We start from the raw sequence: 27,728 nt of genomic DNA on the forward strand, positions 1-27,728 counted from the left end.
AAGAACTTTTAACTGAATTAAGATTAAAAAAGGATGTGTACAAAAAATGGAAAAGGGGGGAAACCACCAAAGAGGAATTCAAACAAATAGCCAGCACGTGTGGACACAAAGTCAGAAAAGCTAAAGCACAGAATGAACTCAGGCTTGCTAGAGAGGTTAAAAGCAACAAAAAAGGCTTTTATGGGTATGTTCGTAGCAAAAGGAAGAACAAAGAAACAATGGGGTCACTCAGAGGGGAAGATGGTGAAATGCAAACAGGGGACACAGAAAGGGCTGAACTACTCAATGCCTTCTTTGCCTCAGTCTTTTCCGATAAAGAAAACAATGCCCGACCTGAAGAATTTGGAGCAAATGATTCAGCAAAGGAAACACAGCCCAGAATAACTAAGGAGATAGTACAATAATATTTGGCTAGTTTAGATGTATTCAAGTCTCCAGGGCCAGATGAACTGCATCCAAGAGTATTAAAAGAACTGGCAGATGTGATCTCAGAACCACTGGCAGTCATCTTTGAGAATTCCTGGAGAACAGGCGAAGTCCCGGCAGACTGGAGGAGGGCAAATGTTGTCCCTATTTTCAAAAAGGGGAAAAGAGAGGACCCAAATAATTACCGCCCAGTCAGTCTGACATCAATAGCAGGGAAGATTCTGGAGCAGATCATTAAGCAAACAGTCTGTGAGCACCTAGAAAGGAATGCTGTGATCACCAATAGTCAGCATGGATTTCTGAAAAATAAGTCATGTCAGACTAACCTGATCTCGTTTTTTGACAGAATTACAAGCCTGGTAGATGAAGGGAACGCAGTGGATATAGCCTACCTTGATTTCAGCAAGGCATTTGACAAGGTGCCCCATGATATTCTTGTAAAGAAGCTGGTAAAATGCGGTCTTGACTATGCTACCACTCAGTGGATTTGTAACTGGCTGACTGACCGAACCCAAAGGGTGCTCATCAATGGTTCCTCTTCATCCTGGAGAAGAGTGACTAGTGGGGTGCCACAGGGTTCTGTCTTGGGCCCGGTCTTATTCAACATCTTTATCAACGACTTGGATGATGGACTCAAGGGCATCCTGATCAAATTTGCAGATGACACCAAACTGGGAGGGGTGGCTAACACCCCAGAGGACAGGATCACACTTCAAAACGACCTTGACAGATTAGAGAACTGGGCAAAAATAAACAAGATGAATTTTAACAGGGAGAAATGTAAAGTATTGCACTTGGGCAAAAAAAATGAGAGGCACAAATACAAGATGGGTGACACCTGGCTTGAGAGCAGTACATGTGAAAAGGATCTAGGAGTCTTGGTTGACCACAAACTTGACATGAGCCAACAGTGTGACGCGGCAGCTAAAAAAGCCAATGCAATTCTGGGCTGCATCAATAGGAGTATAGCATCTAGATCAAGGGAAGTAATAGTGCCACTGTATTCTGCTCTGGTCAGACCACACCTGGAGTACTGTGTCCAGTTCTGGGCACCACAATTCAAGAAGGACACTGACAAACTGGAACGTGTCCAGAGGAGGGCAACCAAAATGGTCAAAGGCCTGGAAACGATGCCTTATGAGGAACGGCTAAGGGAGCTGGGCATGTTTAGCCTGGAGAAGAGGAGGTTAAGGGGTGATATGATAGCCATGTTCAAATATATAAAAGGATGTCACATAGAGGAGGGAGAAAGGTTGTTTTCTGCTGCTCCGGAGAAGCGGACACGGAGCAATGGATCCAAACTACAAGAAAGAAGATTCCACCTAAACATTAGGAAGAACTTCCTGACAGTAAGAGCTGTTCGACAGTGGAATTTGCTGCCAAGGAGTGTGGTGGAGTCTCCTACTTTGGAGGTCTTTAAGCAGAGGCTTGACAACCATATGTCAGGAGTGCTCTGATGGTGTTTCCTGCTTGGCAGGGGGTTGGACTCGATGGCCCTTGTGGTCTCTTCCAACTCTATGATTCTATTATTCTATTATTCTATGATTCTATGACCCTACCTGCCCATGGACTGTCTCGCCAGAGTGGTGCATGCTCTGGTTATCTCTCGTTTGGACTACTGCAATGCGCTCTGTGTGGGGCTTTGAAGGTGACCTGGAAACTACAACTAATCCAGAATGCGGCAGCTAGACTGGTTACTGGAAGCGGCTGCCGAGACCACCTAACACTGGTGCTGAAAGACCTACGTTGGCTCCCAGTACATTTCCGAGCACAATTCAAAGTGTTAGTGATGACCTTTAAAATAGGGTTACCAGACATCCCCAGATTTGCAAATATGTCCCTGCAAACGTGGCAGTGGCAGCCTCAGCAGCCCGGAGCCAGCCTGTTAGCGTAGTTGGCTCTAGCTGGCTCCAGGAGCTGCTCGCTGCCATGGTGCCCATCATTTTTCCTGTGCCACAGCAGTGAGCAGCTCCTGAAGCCAGCCAGAGCCAACTGCACTACCAGGCTGGCCCCTCCTGGGAAACGACCGCCCACCCATGACTCCCGAGCCTCCCCTGATCTGTCAAGGGGGAAGGAGATTGGGGAAGGCTCAGGAGTCACAGGTGGGCGGTGTGCCATTGCCCAGTTTTTTAAAAAAGAACTCTGCATATTTATGTATCACAGGGTGTGAAAGAAAGGCTTTGCACCTTTATAAAATATGCATGCGTGCTTGGGCCCAGGGTCTTTTGCCTCACCATCCCCACTACTGACTCCCTGTTGCTACTCAGTTTTTTTTAAAAAAAGTGTCCCCAGATTCATTGCAAAAAAAATCTGGTAACCATACTTTAAAACCCTTTATATACTTTAAAACAGTATATCTGAAGGAGCGTCTCCACCCCCACCATTCTGCCCCCCCCCCACTGAGATCCAGCTCTGAGGGCCTTCTGGCGGTTCCCTCCCTGTGAGAAGTGAGGTTACAGGGAATTATTATTATTATTATTATTATTATTATTATTATTATTATTATTATGGTGCACCTGTAGCAAGAAAACTTGACGCCTCATCTGCCCAACCTGCAACAAAACATCTCTTCTCCATATCGGTCTCTACAGCCACAGAAAACGCTGTCACTCTCCAATGGTTTGACTTTAACCCTGAAAGTGCACCCTTCAGCTGTCTCCCAAGACAGATGGATGAGCTTCCAATTGCTTTCCAGTTCTGCGTTGTAGTTTATTTCACAACTAATGTGGCCTTTTTAAACTACACCTTCAATTCTGGCCCCCGATAGATCTGGAATGTACAAAGCTTGTATGTCTCCCAGGGTAACAGAAGTTTTTAAAGTCATCTTCATCCTTCTCAGAACTTCTTTCCAAAAGGGTGCAACTATCGAGCAATTCCAGAGTAAGTGACTGCTGCAGCTGGTTGTCGAAGGTGAGAGCAGAATGATGGATTAGAGAACCCCTTGGCCTGATACAGAAAGCTCATTTAGCATTATCTATATTGAAATGGCACTAGATCATCAGTATCTATCCTGGCCCATTCAGGTGCATTAGAGTCTAATTCTGATCTCCAGAACATAGCCTGGGAAATCAAGTACGGTTTGTAATACATAAATTGGGGAGAGTAGATCTTCTTTGTGCGACTGTGAGCTTAATTTAGAAAAAGCAATATGCGGCTTTATGCCTGTGCCCCAAATAAACTTCCCAAACAGCTTGCCTAAAGGGAGGGTGTGAGCAGAAGACCTCTTAAAATATACATTGTATTTCTTCTTAACATGTGCATTCTAAGTGCATTTCTTCTTTAAATATGCATTCTGTCAGCAGAGAAACCAACCCCCACAGCAGGTTGCCAGGAACGGACAAGACAAGGAAAAGTCCTTTACATCTGTTTTTATTCAATATTCACAGAGAGAGGCTTGGGAATGTAGTCTTTTGGAATAATGGCATCGTCCCGAGTGAATCTCCACCCCCTCCGTCTCTCCCAGTTCCTCATTTGTCAATCTCATAGTCTCTCCTTCAGATGCTGAAAAGTGCTCTCTGCCTTTGAGATCTTTGCTCTCCTACTTTCAAGTCTCACCGGATTCTGGGAGGGGGGATCCGGAATGCTTTCTAAAGAAACTGAGTCCGTCAGCTGTTGCTCCCCTCCTCCTCCTCCTCCTCCTCCTCCTCCTCCTCCTCCTCCTCCTCTCCCATTATTTCCCAGCTTTTCCCCTCATCCGCCTCTGAGCTGTGACCTACCTCAAACCCCTGCTGTAATTCTGAACTGTCTTCCTCTTCTGTGGAAGGGTCAGGCTGGGGAGGCAGTCTCCACCATTCCTCCTCTGCCCGGTCCCTGACACATTATAAAACATAGTTGCAACTAGAAGCTGCTTTGCAATGTTCAGGGAAAAGCAAAATCTGAAGGATAACTATGTTCTGATTCATATAATAGTCCATGAGCAGAGATCAAGTCAGTTTGAATTAAGATCCACAAAGAAAAAATTCCTCAAGCATCCATAATTTAAACAGGCCATCCTACTTAAATATCAAAACTGCTGAAATTGCAAGACACAGGAAACATTACGGCTCCATCAATGTATTGATTTTTTTTAATGATATTTATTAAAGTTTCAAAAAAGTTACAAAAATAAGAAAAAGAATAAGAAAGAAAGAAAAGAAAAAATACAAAATACAGAAAAATAAAAACACTTAAAAACAAATCAATCTTTCCATGTCTTGTCTTTTATTTACTTGTTTCCCTGACCTCCTCACACCTCCCTTTTTTGTATTCCAGTTCAGTTATTTAATTCAGCAAATCCTTTCCCTCTTTGTTTTTATCCTAATCCTTTAACTTAATATATTGTAACTTTGGATTCTCACCTGTTTACAAACCATTTTTACATACTCCTTTGTAACATTGCTGCTAAAACCACTTAACTTCATTCTGACATCATTCTAACATTCATTAATTTTGCAGTATTTCTGTAAATAGTCTTGTATTGATACACAGAGTTGCTGGGGAAACCCAGTCAGGCAGGGTGGGGGTATAAATATATTATTATTATTATTATTATTATTATTATTATTATTATTATTATTATTATTATTATTATTATTGAAAGTGGCAAAGCTAATAGTATTCCAAGAGACAATGCAGGAGGCAGGCAGCCCTTCGAATATAGGTTGCCTCCTCAGATCTTGCAGTAAACCTGATACTTCATCTTTGCTCCTAGTTTGCTTTTGGCTAAACACTCTTCAAACCTTCTGTCCATTTCTTGGTTCTGAGATTCTGAGAACAGGCTTTTCCAGTCACCAACAGATCCTGCAAATGTTTAAGATAAATGAATAGTTGTAGCATATATTCAGAAGGTATTTTATTAAGCTGGAGTCTCTTCAGTGGGGTGGATTTGCAGCAATGGCTTCCCAGACGCAGTGTCACTGCGACTTGCTTGAAAAGGGAGCAGACGTCCAAGACAGCAGCAAAATTATGGCAGTGTGATGGCAGTCTTTTACAAAGGAACTTTTCATTGCAACTAAGTCAAATTTAACTTTAAAAGAGGATAGTGGATTGGTTCTCACTTCACAATAGGGTAGACAATTATGCAATGTCAAAATAAAGTGGATTTGCATACATTTGAATAGAAATACATCTCACCAAATTGAGGAATACCCCAAGTGACTTGCCAACCTTGGACTGGACAGCCCTCAAACAGAGGACACCTTTAGCTAGAGAACGACTAGAAACAGCTCTTAAAAATAGATCACTGTCTTCTGTAAGGTAGGACTCAGGGACATCCTATTCCACAATCTCCAACCAGCTCTTGTGGGATGTATGTCCAAGTGATATTTGAAAAATCACCACCTGTTTCTCTTTTAAAATGTATTATCCAATTTAACTACTTCTGACACCAAAGTAGGAGACACAAAAGACAGGAGTGCCTGATGGTGTGAGGGGGACCTTGGTATAGTTCCTTCTGATGGATCCCTCCCATGCCAAGTCCCCCATATACCATGGGTGCCCTCTTAGCTCTTGGAAACAGGGGGCAGAATCAAATCATTGTGGGAAATCTAAGTGGTGGCTCCCAGTTCCTTTGCGCTGTCTACTACTGGGGGGAAATATGTGGACAGGAGAGTCCAGAGCAGGCATTAGAAAGGGATCCCAATGGGGCATGAGGAAGTTCCCAAGGTTGCTGCAAGTTGATACCAGAGACATGATGATGGCAGCCTTTTCTCCATCACAATCCTCAACAACTTCTGAGCTGATTTTATTCAGTCAAACATTGATTCCTATTCCTTTACACTGCGTTCTTGAATGATAACACAGAATGATAACTTGCCTTGAAATCACAGGTCTGGACTGAAAATTAAACCTTGCAACCCTTTGTGGCATCCCTACTTTACAAAAGCATACACAAAATATAACTTGATAAGTAACTGTAGATAGTTGTGATCACTTAGCAAGCAACTATTGGTGAACAATCTTATCAACGCCCACCATACCCTAGAAATTTACCTTTGCGGAAAAGAACATCTCCAAATGCTCCATGAGTTTCAGCAGATTTCTGCTTCATAGCTTTGAAGCTGCCTTTTTCGGCAACACTTTTAATTTCTTCTTCAGTCAGGACAAACCCAAAGAATTTAGCTATTTTTTGCAATCCTGAATGTAGATCCTTTTGTTTTTTCATAAACAAGAGAGAGCATATTGCATATGTCAAAAACATTACATCTATAGTGGAGCAAAAGTAATGTGTCTGTTAAATTAACCCAACATCATCTACTACTCAGTAGTCCAAAGATTTCACTACCCTTTTGTCAATCTCATTTAAATACCTATTTAGGCATATGGACATATAAAGCTATATGTTTAAATTAGGATTGATGGATTATTATTTTTTTGTATGTCAGCTGGCAATATTTTTTCCCTTTCTTTTTGTTATATATTTAAATAGCATTACTTTAAAATATTTTTAAAAATGATGTTTTAACTCTACACTGAAGGTGGAGACCAATGTCATATAAAAAGAAACTCACTCAATTGGGTTCTTCAGCTGTGATATCAGCCCTGCTTCCTCCTGGCCTTGTAATAGTGATAGGTGTAGAGTGACCTAGGTATCCGTTGAGAGGTATTCAAGCCTAATACATGCTTTTGCTTTCAAAACTCTGACCAGAAGAAACCATCTCTTTGGCTTAGCTGCCAGCCACAAGCCTACACAACATCTGTGTTATGAGCATTTCAGAAAACAGTCAGACATGTAATGACATGTCCGTGTTCAGATTCCTGATCCATGTTTGGAGTCATGGGATTGTTGTCTATCACATGATGGTGTATGTTTTCATTCCACAGAGTGGGAAGTGACGGAGACAGAATATTTTGGCTGCGGATACTCTGTGGATCCCTAAGTGTGCTGATGCTTCTTGGTATCAGTCGCTGTGATGTTTGGGCTGAAGAAAGCTTTGGAAGCTCCCGAACGACAGAGCAGGATGGAGAGAACATGCCAGTCGGGCATGTGTCTCTACCAGGGTCCTACATGAGAGTCGGACGATCCTAACAGTCCGTACGCACTCCTCACTTACAGGACACGTATAAACTGTCCTCTTCGACAACAGTTCACAAAGAAACCTAGTTTTGATATCCCTGGGGCTAATGTTAACCTCACCTCCTTAAGTTCTTCGTAACATATGCCCATGACATTTTCATCATCAACGTACTTGTCCCATTCTGAGACATGGTCAAAGTAGGAGCCCCAACACACTGGATAAAAAGGAGAAGAAAGCTGCATGATATCAACATTTTAGAGCTTATCATTATAAGCAAATTCAGCTATGCAAATTAGAATTGCTGGGGGAAGCAGCACTGTTTTCCACAACAAACACATTGAAGTAGAAACTATATAAACTAGAGGAGCATTTCATCAGTTTTTCCTTTTTGTGTGGGGGTTTAAGAGGTTCTTAGCGGTTTCCTTTTGGTTCACAGAAGCTAGTGACTTTATTTTTCAACTTTTCTCCCAAATCCAGACACAGCTTTTATGTCATTCTGAATGGAAAGAATGTGTGACCCACCAGTACCCTACCAGAGTAAGCTCGCCAAAACATCTTCACCATTTTTGTGGCATCATCCCTGGTTTCTTCCATGCCCAGAGCCCCCTAGAATTCACACATACACCTTAGATCCTTAACGCAAAAACTATCTGAGAACTTTAAGCTCACTGTTAGCATACACACATAAACTCACCAGCATACACACATGTGGGAACTCTCATTGGACTGGCATTCCCATTCATGTGGACATGGATGTTTTAAGAAGGCATATACATGTGTAGCTGTCATGGACTGGCTGGATGCACAGGAGTGGTGGGAGGCACCAGCTGGTTCCCAAGGGAGTGGTGGTTTCCAAGTGATGATAGCTCAGAGCCAGGGGATTGGTGGTGGGACAACGATGAGTTGTCAGAGGGAGAAGAGGGAGCAGGCTGGGAAGAGGGGGTGTTGGAAGCTGAAGAGGGGAAAGGGTTTAGTGAGCAGGAAGAGGCTGGGGCAGAGAGCAGTCCAGAATCAGAGGCAGAAGTGGAGACTGGAGAGGAGAGGCATCAAGAGGCAAAGATCAGGCAGGCTGCTGAAGAATCCAGGGGGTCTTCCCCTCCTGCTGCAACTAGGTACCCCCCTGGTCTCCCAGAACCCACAGTGGCATGAAGAGGGCAGAGTAGAGGCAGGCAAGGTGATGGAGCCTCAGATTGCTCGGAAAGGAATTGGGGGAGGAGTAGTCTTAGGCGGGGGGACCTTTAGTCCTTGCAACTGCCTCATTGGGGCAAGATCTGATGGGAGGAGTTGCTGTGCTCACTAGACCTGAGCTGTTTTGTCTCTTTGAATAAAGAGTTAACTTCACCAACACATTGTGAGTTATTGCTGACCTGCTCCCGATACCCGCCCTGACAATATAGGATTTTAAAGGTTGAAACCAGCACATTGAAATTAGCTTAGATACGTACTGGCAAACAGCGCAGCTCATGTAGGTCTAGGTCTGGATACTGAGGTCCAGCGCCGAGGCCCTTCGAGAAGCGAAGTTACAGGGAACCAGGTAGAGGGCTTTCTTGGTAGTGGTGCCCACCCTGTGGAATGCCCTCCCATCAGATGTCAAAGAAATAAACAACTATCTGGTTTTTAGAAGACCTCTGAAGGCAGCCCTGTTTAGGGACGCTTTTTGTATTTGATGAATTATTGTATTTTAATATACTTCACCCTCCCCCCATAAAATATTTGAGTTCCCACCCAAAGTTGATGGACATTTCCATTCAAATTGTGTCTGTGTGCTACATCCTGAGATTGATTATGCGGGGCAGGGCTTACCTGCCCCTCCCAATATTTTATTCAAGTTGGCTCCCTTCTTTCCATAGCATTCTTGACTGTGTCTAGGTCCTAAGTCTCTGGGAAAGGATGAAGCTGGCATATTAACCAAAGTGGACAGTACATACTCTAGGCTTCTGCTTCCACCTAAATATCAAAATGGGGTGCTGGATCCAGAACCTCTTCCCATACCATGAACTACTCTTGCATGTATTATTTTTGACATTTGTTGTAAAATAAAAAGGATACCTTGTCCATTCATAAAATCTGTGAAATATGCATCCCATGTTGCATTAGGAAAGCCAGGAAAATTATTGTTGAAATGAAAATAAGACACCACTGTATCTTTGGGATTCCGAGTCAGCACCAGTATCTGAAACACAAAGATATAAATCACGCTTTAAGATTGTGCTCTTAATGCTCTCAAATAACATTTAAGTGAATGCTGTAGTAATGCAGTCTTAGCTGAAAGACTGTAAGATGCATGTACTCACCTTGGCTTTACTTTTGAAAATAGATTTGGGTAGTAAATGAGGAGGGAGATGAGTTACTATGATCCTTCTGGAAGGTAATTTCGTCATCCTCTTAAATAAGATAGGAAATAAACACTGTGGTCAATTTTGAATTTAATCAGTTCATTTCTTCATTACATTGTAGTATGGATTGCAATGGAAACATTTCATTCCAGATTTTTCACTAGATCTATTTTTATTTTATTTATTTAATCCCTAGCCTGCTTGGTTCCTATATGTCTACATAACACACAAAGCGCTCTTCCCAATTCTGATTTTCAAGCACAGCTACCACTGTTCTAGGAGACATTTTTTGAATACGTGTCATGTAAATACAACTCTTTGATTTTGTGCACAGTTATCAGTATTTTACAGTTATTTTTTTAAAAACCTGGTCTTAAAGAATGATGGATAAACTGCCAACTGACCAGAAAAAAGGAAAAAGAAACACAATGATGAGCTAGATTTCTGGAACTGGCAGATTTCTCAGCTTACATAACAGTTTATTCGTGCTGCTGTTAATACAAATGACACAGTGAAATCAACATCTGCAGGGGGAAGTGCATCTCCAGTCTAAACCAAACAAAAAATGCAAACCCTCTTCCATGACTTCAGGTGAGGTTGTACCTCCCTGGTACATGTTATTATTATGCCCCATGTCTTCAATCTACTTTTAGGCTAAAAAGAATAACGGTCAGAGATGGGAATACATGCGACTGTACCATGATTTGATGTTTCATACATAAATAAACTTGCCTCAGAGACACTGTGTCCATCAGGCCATGAATACTTTGGCTTGGCCATCTGTGCCCCTCAGGATGACGCTACATAATCACCTGGCAACTGCTACCAAGCCACAGCTTCTTATACAGTGGTACCTCAGGATGCGAATTTTGACCGTCTGCACATCCACGAGTGGTGAAACCCGGAAGTAACATGCTCCGTTACTTCCAGTGCACCGCGGAGCGCAACCTGAAAGCGCTCAACCTGAAGCGTATTTATCCTGAGGTATGACTGTAGTTAAAAATAGGGGAGAAGACAGAAACTGGCCAGCTCATCAAAATATTACTCCCCTCACCCCAAAGTGATGCAATCCCCCCCATACACACACACAAATATAAGCAAAATCTCTATGAAAGGTTTTCCCCAAAACCAAAATGTGCTGGGGAAAGCATTAAGGCAGCCCCCCACTGTACATTTAAAGTATGTTCAACGCGCATTTGTAACAGAGCTCACAGAGCTACAATTCCCAGCAAACAAACAGTTCCCAACTGTAACAAACTATAGTTTTCAGGATTCTTTGAGGGAAGTTAAATGTGTGGTGTGGCTCTGCAGTAAGTTGAACAGATAAGTTGAACACCCAATTGATTGGAAAGAGTGTGTGGTGTTGGTTGACATGAGCTCATCATGTATGGAGAAAGGCCAGTGTTATTTCCCTCTAGCATAGGAATCCAAATGTCTGCTCCTTGGGTGACAAAGATCTGCATGCCATTCAAGGAGGTCTGATGCTTCCTAATTTTTTAAAAGAGTGGTTCTCCTAGACAATGAACACTATCTGTCTGCTTTTCAGAGACTAATTAATGTCAGTGATGGTCTGATTGCTGATGAACTAACCTTGATGGCGTCTAGATCCTCAAACTCAAGACGTGGAGGCACTGGCCATTCCTCTTCAATTGCCATTCTTCTTTTATATTCCTCTCCTGTATATTTCCCAGCCCTGAATTCCAAGTCACGTAGCATGGTTTCAAGCCAGTTTGTACCTGAATGAGATGCAAAACGTCTGGGGTATGTGCTTCATGCTTCTTTTTAATAACTTGCTCATGGAAATCCCTGCTGCTCAAGGACACTGACCACAAATAAAGAATTTATCCAAAATGTATAAGTTATGATTAAATTGGCATTTAAAAGACAAAATTGTTAAGTATGTAAGGATGTAATGGCAAAATGGGCCCAAGACTTCAGATATACAATAGAATTGGAGAAATGGGAAAATCTTTGGAAATATGATATCAAATTTTCAGCCTGCTATTTAAATAAAGAAAACTTTTTTAAAAAATGATGTATATTGGCAAAAATTGGCGAAAATGAACAAAAAAACCCAGTAGTAAGTACTGGGGATGTAACCATAAGGATGGGAATCTATTCCACATGTGACTTTAGAAAGCATTCCAGACCCCCCCCCTCCCAGAACCTGGTGAGCCTTGAAAGTAGGAGAGCGGAGGGCTCAGAAGCAAAGAGCCCTCAGCACCACCCGTAGAATAGATGACGAATGAGGAAGTGGGAGAGAAGGAAAGGAGAGATTTACTCGGGGCAATGCCATCATTCCAAGAGGCTGCGTTTCCAAGCCTCTCTCCGTAAATGTTGAATAAAAGGCAGGTGGTAAGAACTTTTCCTTGTCATATCCATTCCTGGAAACCTGCCACGGGGGTTGATTCCTCTGCCTCCTGACAGTAATGGAATTATTAATGGTCAGACATGAATGTGTAGTCTGGGGGTGAAGCCAAATCAGACAGTTCTCCATTTTTTAGTATATAAATAGGGAGAGTCATATAAGTACTCCTCCTGTGACTCTTTCCTCATCATGGTTGGGCTATTTAGATTCCTTGGCTATATGTAACTGCACCTATGTAATTTGTTTTTTATACAGACTATGTTCCATGTATGGTTATGTTCTTCATATACTGCCTTTCATAAGACATTTTGGTTAGTGTCAGGGAACTGACATCAGAGGCACGGGAGAAGGAGAGGGTCTCTGATTCTGCAGGAGAAGGTCCCAGCGCTAGGGGGAGACTCATCTGGGAAGAAGGGGAAGAGAATGAGTGTAACACCAGGGATCCAGGAGAGCAACGGGACAGGGAGGTGCAGGGGCTCCAGGACTCTTCGTTGGAAGTTAGTGAGGAGAGCCCAGGCACCCCGCTGCCCACGCCTACCCTGCGCAGGAGACTCCCGCGCAGTGATAGGCGGAGACAATTGGGCGTCAAACAGCTCTTATGTTGGCAGCGCTTTAAGAAACGCCCACAGACAGATTCTACGAGTGACTAAGGGCAGCCACGCTGAGATGGGCTGTGCAGTCCGGAGGGTTTAAGCAGGCAATCCAATGCTCAAACGTGGCAGGATTACGCACGAGTAACTCCCAACCACTACAGTTAGGGTGGAAAAGATGGCTACTCACCTGTTTTAGGATATCCTACCAGGATCACATCATCTGTTCTGGCTTCAAAGGTTTCAAGAGCTTGGAAATTTTCTAGCTTGCAAACAGCAAGAGGATACAAAATCCCTTTATAGGTAAATAGCTTATCTTCTGGAGCTAGATTGACACCATTAGCCAACAACTTGTCCAGAATTTCAATACGTTTCCTGTTCATGGTCATCTTTGTATCTGATGGGATGGACACTTGATGAAGACTGAGATTTGAGCTATTCTGCCTGAACAGATTAATACTTATGTTGATCAGAAAAAGTTAATATATTACCAAGATTACGATTCATATCTGGTGATGAAGTTCACAGTGTAAAGTTACTGTTTAACCAAGATGCCTGTAAAGTACCTCTAGCCTTACATTTCCCATTCCATGTTCACAGCTGTCCTTGACATTTGGGCTTCTGATTCTTTCAGAAGTCATCAGCATCAAGAATAGTTTTGCTGGATCAGTTCAAAAGCCATCTTACCTAGCATCAGGTTCTCACAGAAATTGGTTCAGTGTGTTCAGAAAACAGGCATTGTGTGTGTGAAGCAGGCGAGAGAGACTCATTAGTAAGTGTGGTAAACAATGAAAAGTGTCGGTAAGACGTACAGTAGCCATTATACCATGTATATGTCCATTGGTTGAAATTATAGCAGTGCAAATAAATGATTTTAGACCACCACTTCCAATGGTTTGTAAAATAGTGTTATTTTCCAACAGCATTTTACAAGAAGATAAACAATGAGCCATACACAGTTGATAACCTTCATCCCATATCAGCTAGTTTCTTCTGCTTTTGTCTTAAGAGAGCTATTTATTTCTCTGGCTAAGTTTGCTTAAACTATTGCACACAGTAGTATGAACTACTGTGGCCACACCCTTACGTAAAAGCTTTGCTTTAAATGCCTTATCTTGGCGTTCTGCGACCAAATGCCACCCTTCAAAGTTTAGCACCTCAGGCTCTGAGAATGAGGAAGTGAGTGGGGAAGGAGTTAGCACCAGTTAAACTGAGCTGACTGCAGCTTCTGAGAGGTTATGACCAGAGCTTGTGACCAGGACTCGTAAACAGGAGAATTTGTGAGGGTGTTGAGCAGGGAAAGCCCTTGGTGCTGTCTCACGGTATGCATAGAACCAAGATACATGAGAGGTGAGGAAGCTGCTGCAGAGACATGCAACACCTGTGCCATGTTTGTCTTCCTCCCAGAGAACATGCAAAAGTACACTTGTGGCAACTGCAAATTGGTTGCCTTGCTGGAAGAGAAGGTTTAGCAACTTGAGACCCACCTAGCCCCACTTGGAGCTACAGAGCAAGAATTTTTTCAATAGTGTTGAGTGGACCATGCTGGACTAGTAACAAAGGTGGGGTGCCCCTAGAGAGGAAGAAGATTGCCCACTGCAAGTGATGAACCCCTGGAGGAGCATGACACACAGAAGCAGGGCTGTCAGGAGCCATGCTGCGTCACTGGAGCTGCAAAATGGATTCCACACGCTCACCTCAGTTTCAACTGAGCTGCTTTGCAAAGTTCAGTTAAATGCAAAATCTGAAGGATAACCAATTTTTATACAATAGTCCATGCACAGAGATCAAGTCAGTTTGAATTAAGATCCACCAAGAACAAATTCCTCAAGCATCCATTATTTAATCAGGTCAACCTGCTTAAATATCAAAACTGCTGGAATTGCAAGACACAGGAAACATTATGACTTCCTCAATGTTCTGTACAGGTACACAGAAAGAGACAAAGCTAATTGTATTTCAGGAGACCATGGAGGAGGCTGGCAGCCCTTCGAATATACGTTGCCTCCTCAGATCTTGCAGTAAACCTCATACTTCATCTTTGCTCCTAGTCTGCTTTCGGCTAAACACTCTTTAAATCTTCTGTCCACTTCTTGGCTCTGAGATTCAGAGAAAAGGCTTTTCCAGTCACCGACAGATCCTGCAAACATTTAAGATAAATGACTAGTTTTAACATATATTCAGAAGGTATTTTATTAAACTGGGGTCTCTTCAGTGGGGTGGATTTGCAGTGTCACGGCCACTTGCTGGAAAGGGAAAGGGAAAGCCAAGACAGCAATGAAGTCAATACTGTGTGATGGCAGCAATAGGTGTTCTGCTGTTGCTCCCGTGCAGCCCCACCCTTGTGACTTGCTTAGCCTTCCCTTCCCCTCCAAAGCAGCAGTGGCTCCACTGTTGGAAGGCTTTTGCTTCACCTCTGTTCCACTGAGCCTGCTGCTCCTATTGACTCCTTTGGAATTTGTTGGCTAAAGGAGGTAACTGACCTTGACAGAAAGGTACCATAATCGTTTGCTCCTCAGCCACACACCACACAGCTGCTGTTAGGATTTACTATGAAACATGCTATTTATTAACCACTCACCGTGCATAAGTCTCTCACACAGGAGCTGTTAATTACAACTAAGTCAAAATTAACTTGAAAAGAGGTCAGTGAATTGGTTCTCGCTTGACAATAGGGTAGACAGTCATGCAAAGTCAAAAAAAGTGGATTTGCATACATTTAAATAGAAATACATCTCACCAGATTGAGGAATACCCCAAGTGACTTGCCAACCTTGGACTGGACAGCCCTCAAACAGAGGACACCTTTAGCTAGAGAACGACTAGAAACAGCACTTAAAAATAGATCACTGTCTTCTGTAAAGTAGGACTCAGGGACATCCTATTCCACAATCTCCAACCAGCTCTTGTGGGATGTATGTCCAAGTGATATTTGAAAAATCACCACATGCTTCTCTTTTAAAATGTATTATCCAATTTATCTACTTCTGACACCAAAGTAGGAGACACAAAAGACAGGAGTGCCTGATGGTGTGAGGGGGACCTTGGTATAGTTCCTTCTGATGGATCCCTCCCATGCCAAGTCCCCCATATACCATGGGTGCCCTCTTAGCTCTTGGAAACAGGGGGCAGAATCAAATCATTGTGGGAAATCTAAGTGGTGGCTCCCAGTTCCTTTGCGCTGTCTACTACTGGGGGGAAATATGTGGACAGGAGAGTCCAGAGCAGGCATTAGAAAGGGGTCCCAATGGGGCATGAGGAAGTTCCCAAGGTTGATACCAGAGACATGATGATGGCAGCTTTTTCTCCATCATAATCCTCAACAACTTCTGGGCTGATTTTATAGAATCAAATACAGATTTCTAATCCCATACCCTGTGTTCTTGAATGATAAATAAAAAACCAGAAGAAGAACTTATATGCCTTGAAATCACAGGTCTGGACTGAAAACTAAACTTTGCAACCCCTTGTGGCATCCCTACCTTTAAGAAGCTTACGCAAAAAATAATTTGATAAGTACCTATACATAGTTGTGATCACTTAGCAGGCAACTATTGGGGAATAACCTTATCAACCCCCACCCCACCCTAGAAATTTACCTTTGCGGAAAAGAACATCTCCAAATGTTCCATGAGTTTCAGTAGATTTTTGCTTCATAGCTTTGAAACTGCAATTTTCTACAACACTTTTAATTTCTTCTTCATTCACGGAAAAGCCAAACAATTTAGCGATTTTTTGCAATCCTAAATTTGGATCCTTTCCCCCCGAAAACAAGAGATAACATGTCAAAACAGTATATGCAGTCCTTTCATTCTAGCTGTACGCAACAGTATGTAGTCCTGCCACTTTTGGGGGGGAAGGTGGCACGAGGGCTCTCGAAAGCATTTGTCCAGCTTAGGACAAGGAGGCACAATGCTCTGACAGGATCCTGGAGGCCTGCTGTCTCCTTCCCAAAGTCAGGAAGGAGAGGCTTCTTCACCCAAGCAGCAGCGCCCTGGTAGGTGGGTGGATAAGGGAGCATCAAGCAGCTACTCCGCCCTCACCGCCCAGACTTGGCATCAGGCCACGCCCCCCACACTGGCTCCTCCCCCTGCTTGCTGGTGAGTACTGACACCTTTTTCAATAAAAAAGCACTGATTACATCTATAGTGGGGCAAAAGTAATGTGTCTGTTAAATTAACTTAGTATCATCTACTACTACAGGTCTGATGGGCCTGTTATTACTACTACTACTACTACTACTACTACTACTACTACTACTACCCTTTTGTTAATCTGATTTAAATACCTATTTAGGCATATGGACATATAAAGCTATATGCTTGAATTAGGATTGATGGGTTAATTTTTATTGTACGTGTCGGCTGGCTCCCCCCCCCCTCCTTTTGTTATATGCCCATAAAATAATTTAAAAATATAAAAGTTCTAGCCCTACACTGAAGGTGGAGACCAACCCAAAGAATTCAGCTTTTTTCCCCTTCTTTTTTTGCAATTCTGAATGTTGATCTTTCCCTCCCAAAAAAACAAGAGATAACATATTGCATATGTCAAAACATTACACCTATAGTGGGGCAAAAGTAATGTGTCTCAACATCATCTACTACTCAGTAGTCCAAAGATTTCACTACCCTTTTGTCAATCTCATTTAAATACCTATTTAGGCATATGGACATATGAAGCTATATGTTTAAATTAGGATTGATGGATTACTATTTTTGTATGTCAGCTGGCAATGTTTTCTCCCTTTCTTTTTGTTATATTTTTAAATAACATTACTCAAAACTCTGGCCAGAAGAAACCATCTCTTTGGCTTAGCTGCCAGCGTAGGCCACGAGCCTACATAACAACTGTGTTATGAGCATCTCAGGAAACGGTCAGGCATGAGATGGCATGTCCGTGTTCGGATTCCTGCTCCATGTTTCTAGTCATGGGATTGTTGTCTATCACATGACGGTGTATGTTTTCATTCCACAGAGTGGGAAGTGACGGAGACAGGATGTTTTGGTATTACTGTGTTCCGGAAAGTGGGACTATTGTCCTTTGTTCTTTCTCTCTTTGCTATCTGATGAGAAAGAGGAAGGAGCTAAGTCAGAATGCTTTGAGTGTATTATATGTAAATAAAAGTAGATTAGCCAAAATGCTGTGCTACTGAGTTCTGTTACGCAAACTGTGAATACTCTGTGGATCCCTAAGTGTGTTGATGCTTCTTGGTATCAGTCACTGTGATGTTTGGGCTGAAGAAACTTTGGAATACATGCTTTTGCTTTCAAAACTCTGACCAGAAGAAACCATCTCTTTGGCTTAGCTGCCAGCCACAAGCCTACACAACATCTGTGTTATGAGCATTTCAGAAAACAGTCAGACATGTAATGACATGTCCGTGTTCAGATTCCTGATCCATGTTTGGAGTCATGGGATTGTTGTCTATCACATGATGGTGTATGTTTTCATTCCACAGAGTGGGAAGTGACAGAGACAGAATGTTTTGGCTGTGAATACTCTGTGGATCCCTAAGTGTTCTGATGCTTCTTGGTATCAGTTGCTGTGGTGTTCGGGCTGAAGAAAGCTTTGGAAGCTCCCGAATGACAGAGCAGGATGGAGAGAACATGCCAGTCGGGCATGTGTCTCTACCAGGGTCCTACACGAGAATAGGATGATCCTAACAGTCGGTGTGCACTCATCACAGACAGGACATTCACCTATAAAGTCTCCTTGTGCATTTATCTCTTCGACAGCATTTCACAAAGAAACCTAGTTTTGATATCCCTGGGGCTAATGTTAACCTCACCTCCTTAAGTTCTTCGTAACATATGCCCATGACATTTTCATCATCAACGTACTTGTCCCATTCTGAGACATGGTCAAAGTAGGAGCCCCAACACACTGGATAAAAAGGAGAAGAAAGCTGCATGATATCAACATTTTAACACTTAGCAGGCTCTCTGCTAGCGTACTCACATAAACTCACCTGCATACACACATGTGGGAACGCTCATTGGATCTGCTTTCCCATGCATGCAGACACTGATGTTTAAGGATGCATGTGTCTTAGTGTAGGATTTTAAATGTTGAAACCAGCACTTTGAAATTAGCCTAGATACAAATTGGGAAACAGCACAGCTCATGAAGGTCCACTATCACGAGTCATGCTGCTAGATTCTGGACAGATGGAAGATGCTGGCCTATTTTCAAAGGCAACACCAGCTAAAGCACATTACAGTAGTCAAGTCAACAGGTTGCCATAGCATTCATGACAGTGTCTAGGTCCTAAGTCCCTAGGAAAGGATTCAGTGGGCATATTAACCAAAGGTTAACACTCCCAGCTTCTGCTGCCACCTGGACATCAGAATGGGGGGGGGGGCAGATGCAGGACCTCTTCCCATCCTGTGAACTACTCTTGCATGATTTTTTTCAAAATAAGAAGGATACCTTTTCCATCCATGAAATCTGTGAAATATGCATCCCATGTTGAATTAGGAAGGACAGAAAGGTTATTGTTAAAATGAAAATAAGACACCATTGTATCCTTTGGATTCCGAATCAGCACCAGTATCTGAAACACAAATATATAAATCACGCTTTAAGAATGTAATCATAATGCTCTGAAATAACATTTAAGTGAATGCTGCTGTAAAGGAATTATAGCTGAAAGACTATAAGATCTATGTACTCACCTTGGCTTTACTTTTGAAAATAGATTTGGGTAGTAAATGAGGAGGGAGATGAGTTACTATGATCCTTCTGGAAGGTAATTTCATCATCCTCTTAAATAAGATAGGAAATAAGCACTGTGGTCAATCCATTCCTTTCTTCACTACATTGTAAATTGCATGTAAAAGAAACACTTCATTCCAGATCTTTCACTAGAAGTATTTTTATTCTATTTATTTAATTCCTCGCCTGCTCAGTTCCTAAGTGTTGACAACATACAAAGGGCCCTTCACAAATTATCGCTTTCAGGCATAGCTACCATTTCTCTGGAGAAAATTGAATATGCGTCATATGATAAATACAACTCTTTTATTGTGTGCACAGTCACCCACATGTTTTTATATTTCCTGTAAGCTGCCCAGAGTATCTGAGGAAACCTAGCATGATGGGTGCATAATAATAATAATAATAATAATAATAATAATAATAATAATAATAGGTGTTTTTTTAAAAAAAAACAACTGTGCTTAAAATGCTTTTCAGAGATGAAATAAAGTCAGTAATGTGCTGATTGCTGATGAACTAACCTTGAATGCATCTAGATTTCCAAACTCAAGGCGTGAAGGCACTGATAATTCCTCTTCAATAGCCTTTCTTCTTTCCTTTTCCTCTTCTGTATATTTCCCAGCTCTGATTTCCAAGCCGCTGAGCATGGTTTCAAGCCAATTTGTACCTGAAGCAGATGGCTTATGTCTTATGTATGTACTTGAGACTGGTACACATGACCACTCTGGCTTCATGCTGCTTTTAAATATTTTGCTCATGAACATCCCTGCTGCTCAAGGACACTGCCCACAAATGTCCCCTGGTATCCTTTACTGGTGACTTCTCCCCAATGATAGCATGGGCAGTTATGGACCAGAAAACCTCAGGGACTGTGGTTATACAGGTAAAATCCATGTGTCACCCCTACTGACTGACAGATGGGGACTACAGCACTGTGACTTAGGGATGGGTGAATTGGTCGGCTTTGGTTTCTCTCAAAGCTTGAGATCTTTCTGAACTTTTGGAGTTCTGGATTAATTGGACTTGTTGAGATGTCAGAATGTTGAAGCAATTGGTTAACTTTCTAAAGGAACCAATGCATTAGAAATTCACCAATGTTCCCATTTTTTTCTTTCTGAATATTGCAGATATGTGCTGCAGTTCATTGGTCATCCTGCTCCCTTCACATTACATGATAATTGATACTGATAAGTTGATATATGAATAAATTGACATTGAGGACATCTCAAAAAAGCAAACTTGATGTAATTGCACATACAATTCTGTCAAGACTCTTTTTGAAGGGACATGTGGGCACAGTAACAGCCCCACAGAAAATAAATTGTGCTGTAGTTGCATGTACAAGCACAACAACTTTGTTTTTGTTGAAGTGTTTTATCAAACTACATGTGCACATTGGTGTCTCCAGGGTGTGGGAGAGGGGAGAAGCAAATGATCTAAAGATGTGGAGAATAGAGTCGTGATGCCCATACGTCAATTCTGAATTTTGCACATTCTATTATAAATGAACCTTTAATCTTGACTTTATTTTGACTAGATCAATAATGGAATTATTAGAAGAGTGACTAGTGGGGTGCCACAGGGTTCTGTCTTGGGCCCGGTCTTATTCAACATCTTTATCAACGACTTGGATGATGGACTCAAGGGCATCCCGATCAAATTTGCAGATGACACCAAACTGGGAGGGGTGGCTAACACCCCAGAGGACAGGATCACACTTCAAAATGACCTTGACAGATTAGAGAACTGGGCCAAAACAAACAAGATGAACTTTAACAGGGAGAAATGTAAAGTATTGCACTTGGGCAAAAAAAATGAGAGGCACAAATACAAGATGGGTGACGCCTGGCTTGAGAGCAGTACATGTGAAAGGATCTAGGAGTCTTGGTTGACCACAAACTTGACATGAGCCAACAGTGTGACGCGGCAGCTAAAAAAGCCAATGCAATTCTGGGCTGCATCAATAGGAGTATAGCATCTAGATCAAGGGAAGTAATAGTGCCACTGTATTCTGCTCTGGTCAGACCTCACCTGGAGTACTGTGTCCAGTTCTGGGCACCACAGTTCAAGAAGGACACTGAGAAACTGGAACGTGTCCAGAGGAGGGCAACCAAAATGGTCAAAGGCCTGGAAACGATGCCTTATGAGGAACGGCTAAGGGAGCTGGGCATGTTTAGCCTGGAGAAGAGGAGGTTAAGGGGTGATATGATAGCCATGTTCAAATATATAAAAGGATGTCACATAGAGGAGGGAGAAAAGTTGTTTTCTGCTGCTCCAGAGAAGCGGACACGGAGCAATGGATCCAAACTACAAGAAAGAAGATTCCACCTAAACATTAGGAAGAACTTCCTGACAGTAAGAGCTGTTCGACAGTGGAATTTGCTGCCAGGGAATTTGCTGGAGGTCTTTAAGCAGAGGCTTGACAACCATATGTCAGGAGTGCTCTGATGGTGTTTCCTGCTTGGCAGGGGGTTGGACTCGATGGCCCTTGTGGTCTCTTCCAACTCTATGATTCTAATTATCAGTGATCAAACATGAATGTGTAGTCTGGGGGTGAAGTCAAATCAGACAGTTCTCCATTTTTTGAGTATATAAACAGGGAGAGTCATATAAGTACTCCTCCCATGACTCCTTCCTCATTGTGGTTGGGCTATATAGATTCATCGTAAAACCTTTGCTATATGTAACTGCACCTTTATAAATTGTTTTTTATACTGAATATGTTCCATGTATGGTTATGTTCTTCATATACTGCCTTTCATAAGACATTTTTGTTAGGGTGGAAAAGATGGCTACTCACCTGTTTTAGGATATCCTACCAGGATCACATCATCCATTCTGGCATCAAAGGTTTCAAGGGCTTGGAAATTTTCTAGCTTGCAAACAACAGCAGGATACAAAATCCCATCATAGGTTAACAGTTTATCTTCTGGAGCTAGATTGACACCATCAGCCAACATGTTGTCTGTAACTTCAATCCCATGTTTACCTCTCATGGCCATCTTTGTGTCTGATGGGACGGGCACTTCATGAAAACTAATATTTTCTGTATTCTGCCCAAACAGAACAAAGTTAATAGATTACCACAGTTGCAATTTGTATCTGCTGAGGCATTCAGAATGTAAAGTTATTGTTTAACCAAAATTGCTGGAAGATGTCTAGAAAACATCTCTAGCCGTTGCATTCCCATTGCATGTTAACTTAAAGTTAGCAGACGTCCCCGTTTCCTGGGGATAGTCCCTGGATTTACAAATCAGTCCCCATATAAAATCCATTGAAGTTGAAAAGTGTCCCCGGATTCATTGAAAAACATCTGGTAAGCTTATGTTAACTCCAGTTAACTTGACATCTGGGCAGGGCTGGATTTAGGTTTGATGAGGCCCTAAGCTACTGAAGGTAATGGGACCCTTTATCATGTCCAGCTGTCCTTTATCAACAACAAATTGTTGGTTTTTTGTGTTGAATATATGCTATATGGTAATTTATGGACCTAATTGGTATCTAAAGCCATTTGCACATAACAGAATAGAAGCCTACACAACACAAAACACTGTTGCTGTATGTAGGTTTTATTTTATTTGGTTTTTTATCTTATATTTTGGAAAGGTACATCCAGGTTTTTTTCCTTTAATTTTTTTTGGGGGGGGGGCCAAGAGAATGGGGTCCTAAGCTATAGCTTGTTTAGCTTATATGTAAATCCGGCACTGCATCTGGGCTGCCAATTCTTTCAGAAGTCATCAGCATTAAGAAGGGTTTTGCTGAATCAGTTCAAATTTCATCTTACCTGGCATCGGGTTCTCACAGTGGCTAATCAGATACCAAAGGGAAGCCTGCAAGCAGAACATGAGTCCACTTGCCCCACTTGCGATTCTCAGCTGTTGGTATTCAGAGGCATAGTGCCCAGCAGTGGAGCTACTGAAATGTTGCCTGCATTCCCAACACACATTTCAGAATTAGAATTAGTTTTGGAGTTCAGAAAACAGTCCTTATGTGTGTGAGCAGGGGAGAGAGATTTGTGTATAAGTGTGGTAAACAATGAAAAGTTGCAGTTAGTCATTGAGAAGCCATGATCAGCCAGAGACCAAATCTGCCTCCTTAGTAATGACAATAAGCCTAGTTTTGAGATAGAATCTGCCTTTTTGCCCTATGGGATAACCTTTGCTGGCAAAGCAGGTGTGTGGGTGGGTGTTTGTGTGTTTGTGTGTTTGTTTGTTTGTTTGTTTGTTTGTTTGTTTGTTTGTTTCCTTTGGACCTCTCAGGGGTTTCTAAGCCATTGATTATACCACTCTGCAGAGGCTCTCCAAGCTGGTTGTGAGAGGCAGCACTTGACAGTCGTTCCACTCCTATTTGGCGGGTGAGTTGAGTAAGATGGGATTGTTGCTCAACCCCCTTTACAATTGTGCTTTGGGGCCCTGCAGATTTCTGTTCTTTCTCTTGAGCTACATAATGTTGACATTGCTGTTGGGAAACCTTTGCAGCTCAAGGGTCACGTTCCTGCAACATTCCAGGAGCCACATGCCAGTGCTGGGCAGAGTGAGAGGCCAAAGTACAGTGGTACCTCAGGTTACAGACGCTTCAGGTTACAGACTCCACTAACCCAGAAATAGTACCTCGGGTTAAGAACTTTTCTTCAGGATGAGAACAGAAATTGTGCTCCGGTGGTGCGGCAGCAGCAGGAGGCCCCATTAGCTAAAGTGGTGCTTCAGGTTAAGAACAGTTTCAGGTTAAGAACGGACCTCCGGAATGAATTAAGTACTTAACCCGAGTTACCATGATAGATAGAGCAATGAATGCAAATTTTTACCTTTCTACAGTAGGTACACCTGCATGTAGCCCACTTTAGCATTTATCCAGGCAAGCCAGAGTCATTATCAGAGTCCAGCCAGATAGAAACCCTCATGAAGGGTATGAAACAAGGCCTGTGAGGGGGGTGGTTTGCGGAGAGGAGTGTGTAGCTGGGGAGGGATATGGCCTGGAGAGAGTCCCAAGGGCCAGATAAAGAGGCTTCGGGGCCATATTTGGCCTGTGGACCTGAGGTTCCCCACCCCTGATCTACAGGGAACTCCCAGGAGAGGTCATCTAGAGATGTGGGTGGAGATATCACCAGTATATGGGTGACACTCAGCTTTCCCTCTCTTTTCTGTCAGATGCAGGGGAGACTGTGGGTGTCCTGAATCAATGCCTGGGCATGGCAATGGGCTGGATGAAGGTGAATGAACTCAATCCAGGCAAGATGACAATGTTGTAGGTGGGTGATTCATACACCCAGCTGAATGGGAATCAACTTGTTCTGAACAGGGTTGGCATTCCATCTAAAGAATCAGGTTCACATCCTGGGGTCAGTTACTGATCCAGCTTTGTCATTTGTGGTTAAAAGGACCTCTGTGGTTTCTGTCTATCAGCTTCAGCTGAAATGCAAGCAGCAACCGTACCTGGATTGAGATAGCTTGGACACTGTCACCTCCTATTCAGACTATTGAGACATGGCTTTAAGGACAGCCCAGATTCTGCAGAATAACTAATGGAACTGGGCAGTTGGATCATATTGCACTACTGCTTTGTTCGGCCAATTTAAGGTGATGGTTATTATCCTTTTAACCTGACTTGGGACCAGGTTACTTGAAAGATCAGCTTCTACCATATATACCCCCCTACCAGTCATGGCATGGCTACACATTATCTCCTGTAAGAGAGGCAGCATACCTCAGAAAAGCAGTTGCTGGGAAACAAAAATACCTAACAAGTTGTTCTCTCTACAGGGCAGTAGGAACACTAGTGAAATTGTATTGTGAGTACAAGCAACTGGAGTGTTGTTTTCTAGCAGTGTTTTACAAGAAGATAAACCACAAGACAGCACAAAGAGTAATATGAAGTTGAAGACTTTTATTCCATATCAGGTGGTGTCTTCTGCTGCTGTCTCAAGAGAGCTATCTATTTATCTGACGAGGTTTGCTTAAACTTTTACACACTAGGAAGTTATGAACTTTTGGTTCCACACCCTTACACAAAAACTTTGTTTTAAATGCTTTAACTTAAACCCCACCCTTTGACGTTTGGCGCCCCAGGGCCTATGAAACATAAGAGTTCTTGCCTCTCTAGCCTGGTGTGTGGTTTCCCACAGAAGCCTCTGAAGCCCCCATGGGAAGCCCACCAGCAAGCACAGGAAGGCAACAGCCCTCTTCTGCTCTTGTTTGCCAGCAAATGGGATTCAAATGCTGCCCCTGACCGTGGAGGTAGAGTGGTGGTCATTTTGACAAGTAGCCTTATTCTCCATGAATTTGTCTAATAGCCTGAATTCTTGCCATCTCCACATCTGGTTAGTGTGAGAATGTTGAGGAAGGTAGGAGAGGATATATTGATTAAATGTTATCCCTCCTCACTCACACTACTTGGGCAAACAGCAAAGCACATTCCATTGCAGATTGCTGGAAGCAAGTTGATGATTTGTTAGAATCCTTTAAATTAAGCAATGTAGTCTGGCTTGTCTGGCCTGGCTTGTTCCTGGTAAGTTTCCCCTTTATTTCCCTTTTAAAATAACAACAACAACAACAACAACAACAACAACAACAACAACAACAACAACAACAACACAACAGTCTTCTTTAAAAGTAAGAGTAAAGTTGACTTACATTCAGTTCACAGCAGTAATCTAAAGGTAGGTTATATCTTGTGCTTACATTTACATTTGTGGAGAAAAGAAGTCTGAGCTGGGCTGCAGACTTTCTGTCCTCTGTAAGGAAGAGCCAGAAGAGGAGGTCAATGCCCATCTACCTGGTCACACACAAGGGGAGGAGGCTCCAGAGCAGGTATGACAGGAACTGGAGCCACATTCCCCTGCATGTCCACTCTAGGCAAAAGGAAAATGTTGCATTTGACTGCTTCAGTGATGATACATCCCACAGTTAGGTACTGTGCAGATTCCAGCAAACTGCTTTCACCAAGACTTCTGGGACAACGCGATAGAACCTCCATTTCTGAATATGTGAAATCCAGTAGTTATTCATATCTGTCTCCAGTCCAGATACATCTATCACTCTATTTTTTAACTTTTAAATTTGTCATATGCAAAACATAATCTGCTCAAAAAAGTAGTCTTCAAAATCATTATACCAAATTTAAAAATGGAAATTAAAATTCTTAAACATGTTCCAGCTTAGGAAGTCTTTCTTCTTTCTGTTCTAGTAATTAGGTCAGGCATCCCGAATGTTTGAGGCCCTCCAGAGGTTTTGGGACTACAACTCCCATCATCCCTAGCTAACAGGACCAATGGTCAGGGATGATGGGAATTGTAGTCCCAAAACAACTGGAGGGTCAAGTTTGGGGGTGCCTGAATTAGGTGAATGATACCACACAAGTCTGCTCACCCCTCTTTGTGCGGCAGCATTACAGGATGGCAGAGGCTTCACAGGGGCCCCGACGAGGGAACTGAAACAGTGGTGCCCTACTTGGTAGATGATGGGGGCTTAAGCCCCCTCTGCCTATCAGGAACTGGATCCTAGCCTGCACCCAGCTTTGGTGAATGGGGATGCAGGCTGGGGACTTGGGCTGAGCCAGGGGGCAGAGCCGACAGAGCAGGTAGGCTTCCCTCGGATCCACCCATTGCCTATTTAAGCAGCCTGCACCTGGGGCACTACCTGTTTGTTCCTTCGCTGGGTTTTCTTCACTGCCTACCCACCCTCAGTTTAAGCTGATAGTCAGTGACTTTGCTGTGGCTATGGTGGTTGCTGTTCTTTATCGGGCCGGGTAGGAATTTGCCCACCGGGCTAATTGGCACCGACCTGGTGGTTTTGCTTACCTCATAGCAATTGTCACAACCAGTTTGGCATTGGGTCAATCCTTTGTTTTGGATGGAGGGGAGGTTGTAGTCTCCCTGTCCCTCCAAATGCTGGGGTATCCCGTTAAAGGGATCCAGGGGCAGTGGCCATGTCTGTGTGCCCAGGCACTCCCCCAGACGGTGGTCCCCACAGGGGTCACCCTTGTTGGGAATTCCACTCCACCCTTTGCTGCAGATATGTGGATTGTTACATGTCACATGTCTGTTTACATTCCAGCACAGATTGCTGGCATGAGCGGAACTTCCGCTCTGTATTGCTTTTGTTTTTCTCTCTCTCCGAGAAAACGGCAAGGAGAGAGGCCATGTTTTCCTTTGTCCTGATTTATGTAGAATAAATGCGTAGCTTAGTATTGTATCCACGCCTCAAGCCTGATCTGTTGTGCAGTTTACACTGCTGAGTAATGTGTGCTCAAGCATGCACTGCAGCTTGAGTCACAGACGCATGTCGGAGGAGGATGACTG

General features: G+C 42.9%; 1 protein-coding gene across 1 annotated transcript; it reads right to left on the bottom strand.

The window, feature by feature from the left end:
- Window positions 1–5,068: 5,068 nt before the first annotated feature.
- On the bottom strand, window positions 5,069–27,090 carry LOC309528702 (uncharacterized protein). Its single transcript, XM_082216300.1, has 15 exons — window positions 26,062–27,090; window positions 22,233–22,485; window positions 19,954–20,099; window positions 19,390–19,479; window positions 19,145–19,268; window positions 18,504–18,598; window positions 16,315–16,471; window positions 14,750–14,855; window positions 12,906–13,189; window positions 11,348–11,493; window positions 9,716–9,805; window positions 9,471–9,594; window positions 7,541–7,635; window positions 6,397–6,553; window positions 5,069–5,205 (listed from the first exon to the last, which is right to left on the bottom strand). Exons 1-15 carry the CDS (start codon window positions 26,197–26,199, stop codon window positions 5,075–5,077), a joined length of 2,136 nt encoding a protein of 711 aa, XP_082072426.1. The 5' UTR covers window positions 26,200–27,090; the 3' UTR covers window positions 5,069–5,074.
- Window positions 27,091–27,728: the final 638 nt, after the last annotated feature.

Source organism: Podarcis vaucheri (assembly GCF_965113315.1).
Source record: "Podarcis vaucheri genome assembly, chromosome: 3".
Lineage (NCBI taxonomy): Eukaryota > Metazoa > Chordata > Lepidosauria > Squamata > Lacertidae > Podarcis > Podarcis vaucheri.

Bases quoted from the DNA above. Each gene is read 5' to 3' on its own strand.
- LOC309528702 (XM_082216300.1), bottom strand. From the start codon at position 26,199: ATGGGCATTGACCTCCTCTTCTGGCTCTTCCTTACAGAGGACAGAAAG. The intron at 19,480-19,953 runs GTTAGTTCATCA...ATCTTATTTAAG, and splicing joins GAAATCTAGATGCATTCAAG to AGGATGATGAAATTACCTTC. The intron at 18,599-19,144 runs GTATCCTTCTTA...CTTTTTATCCAG, and splicing joins AGATTTCATGGATGGAAAAG to TGTGTTGGGGCTCCTACTTT.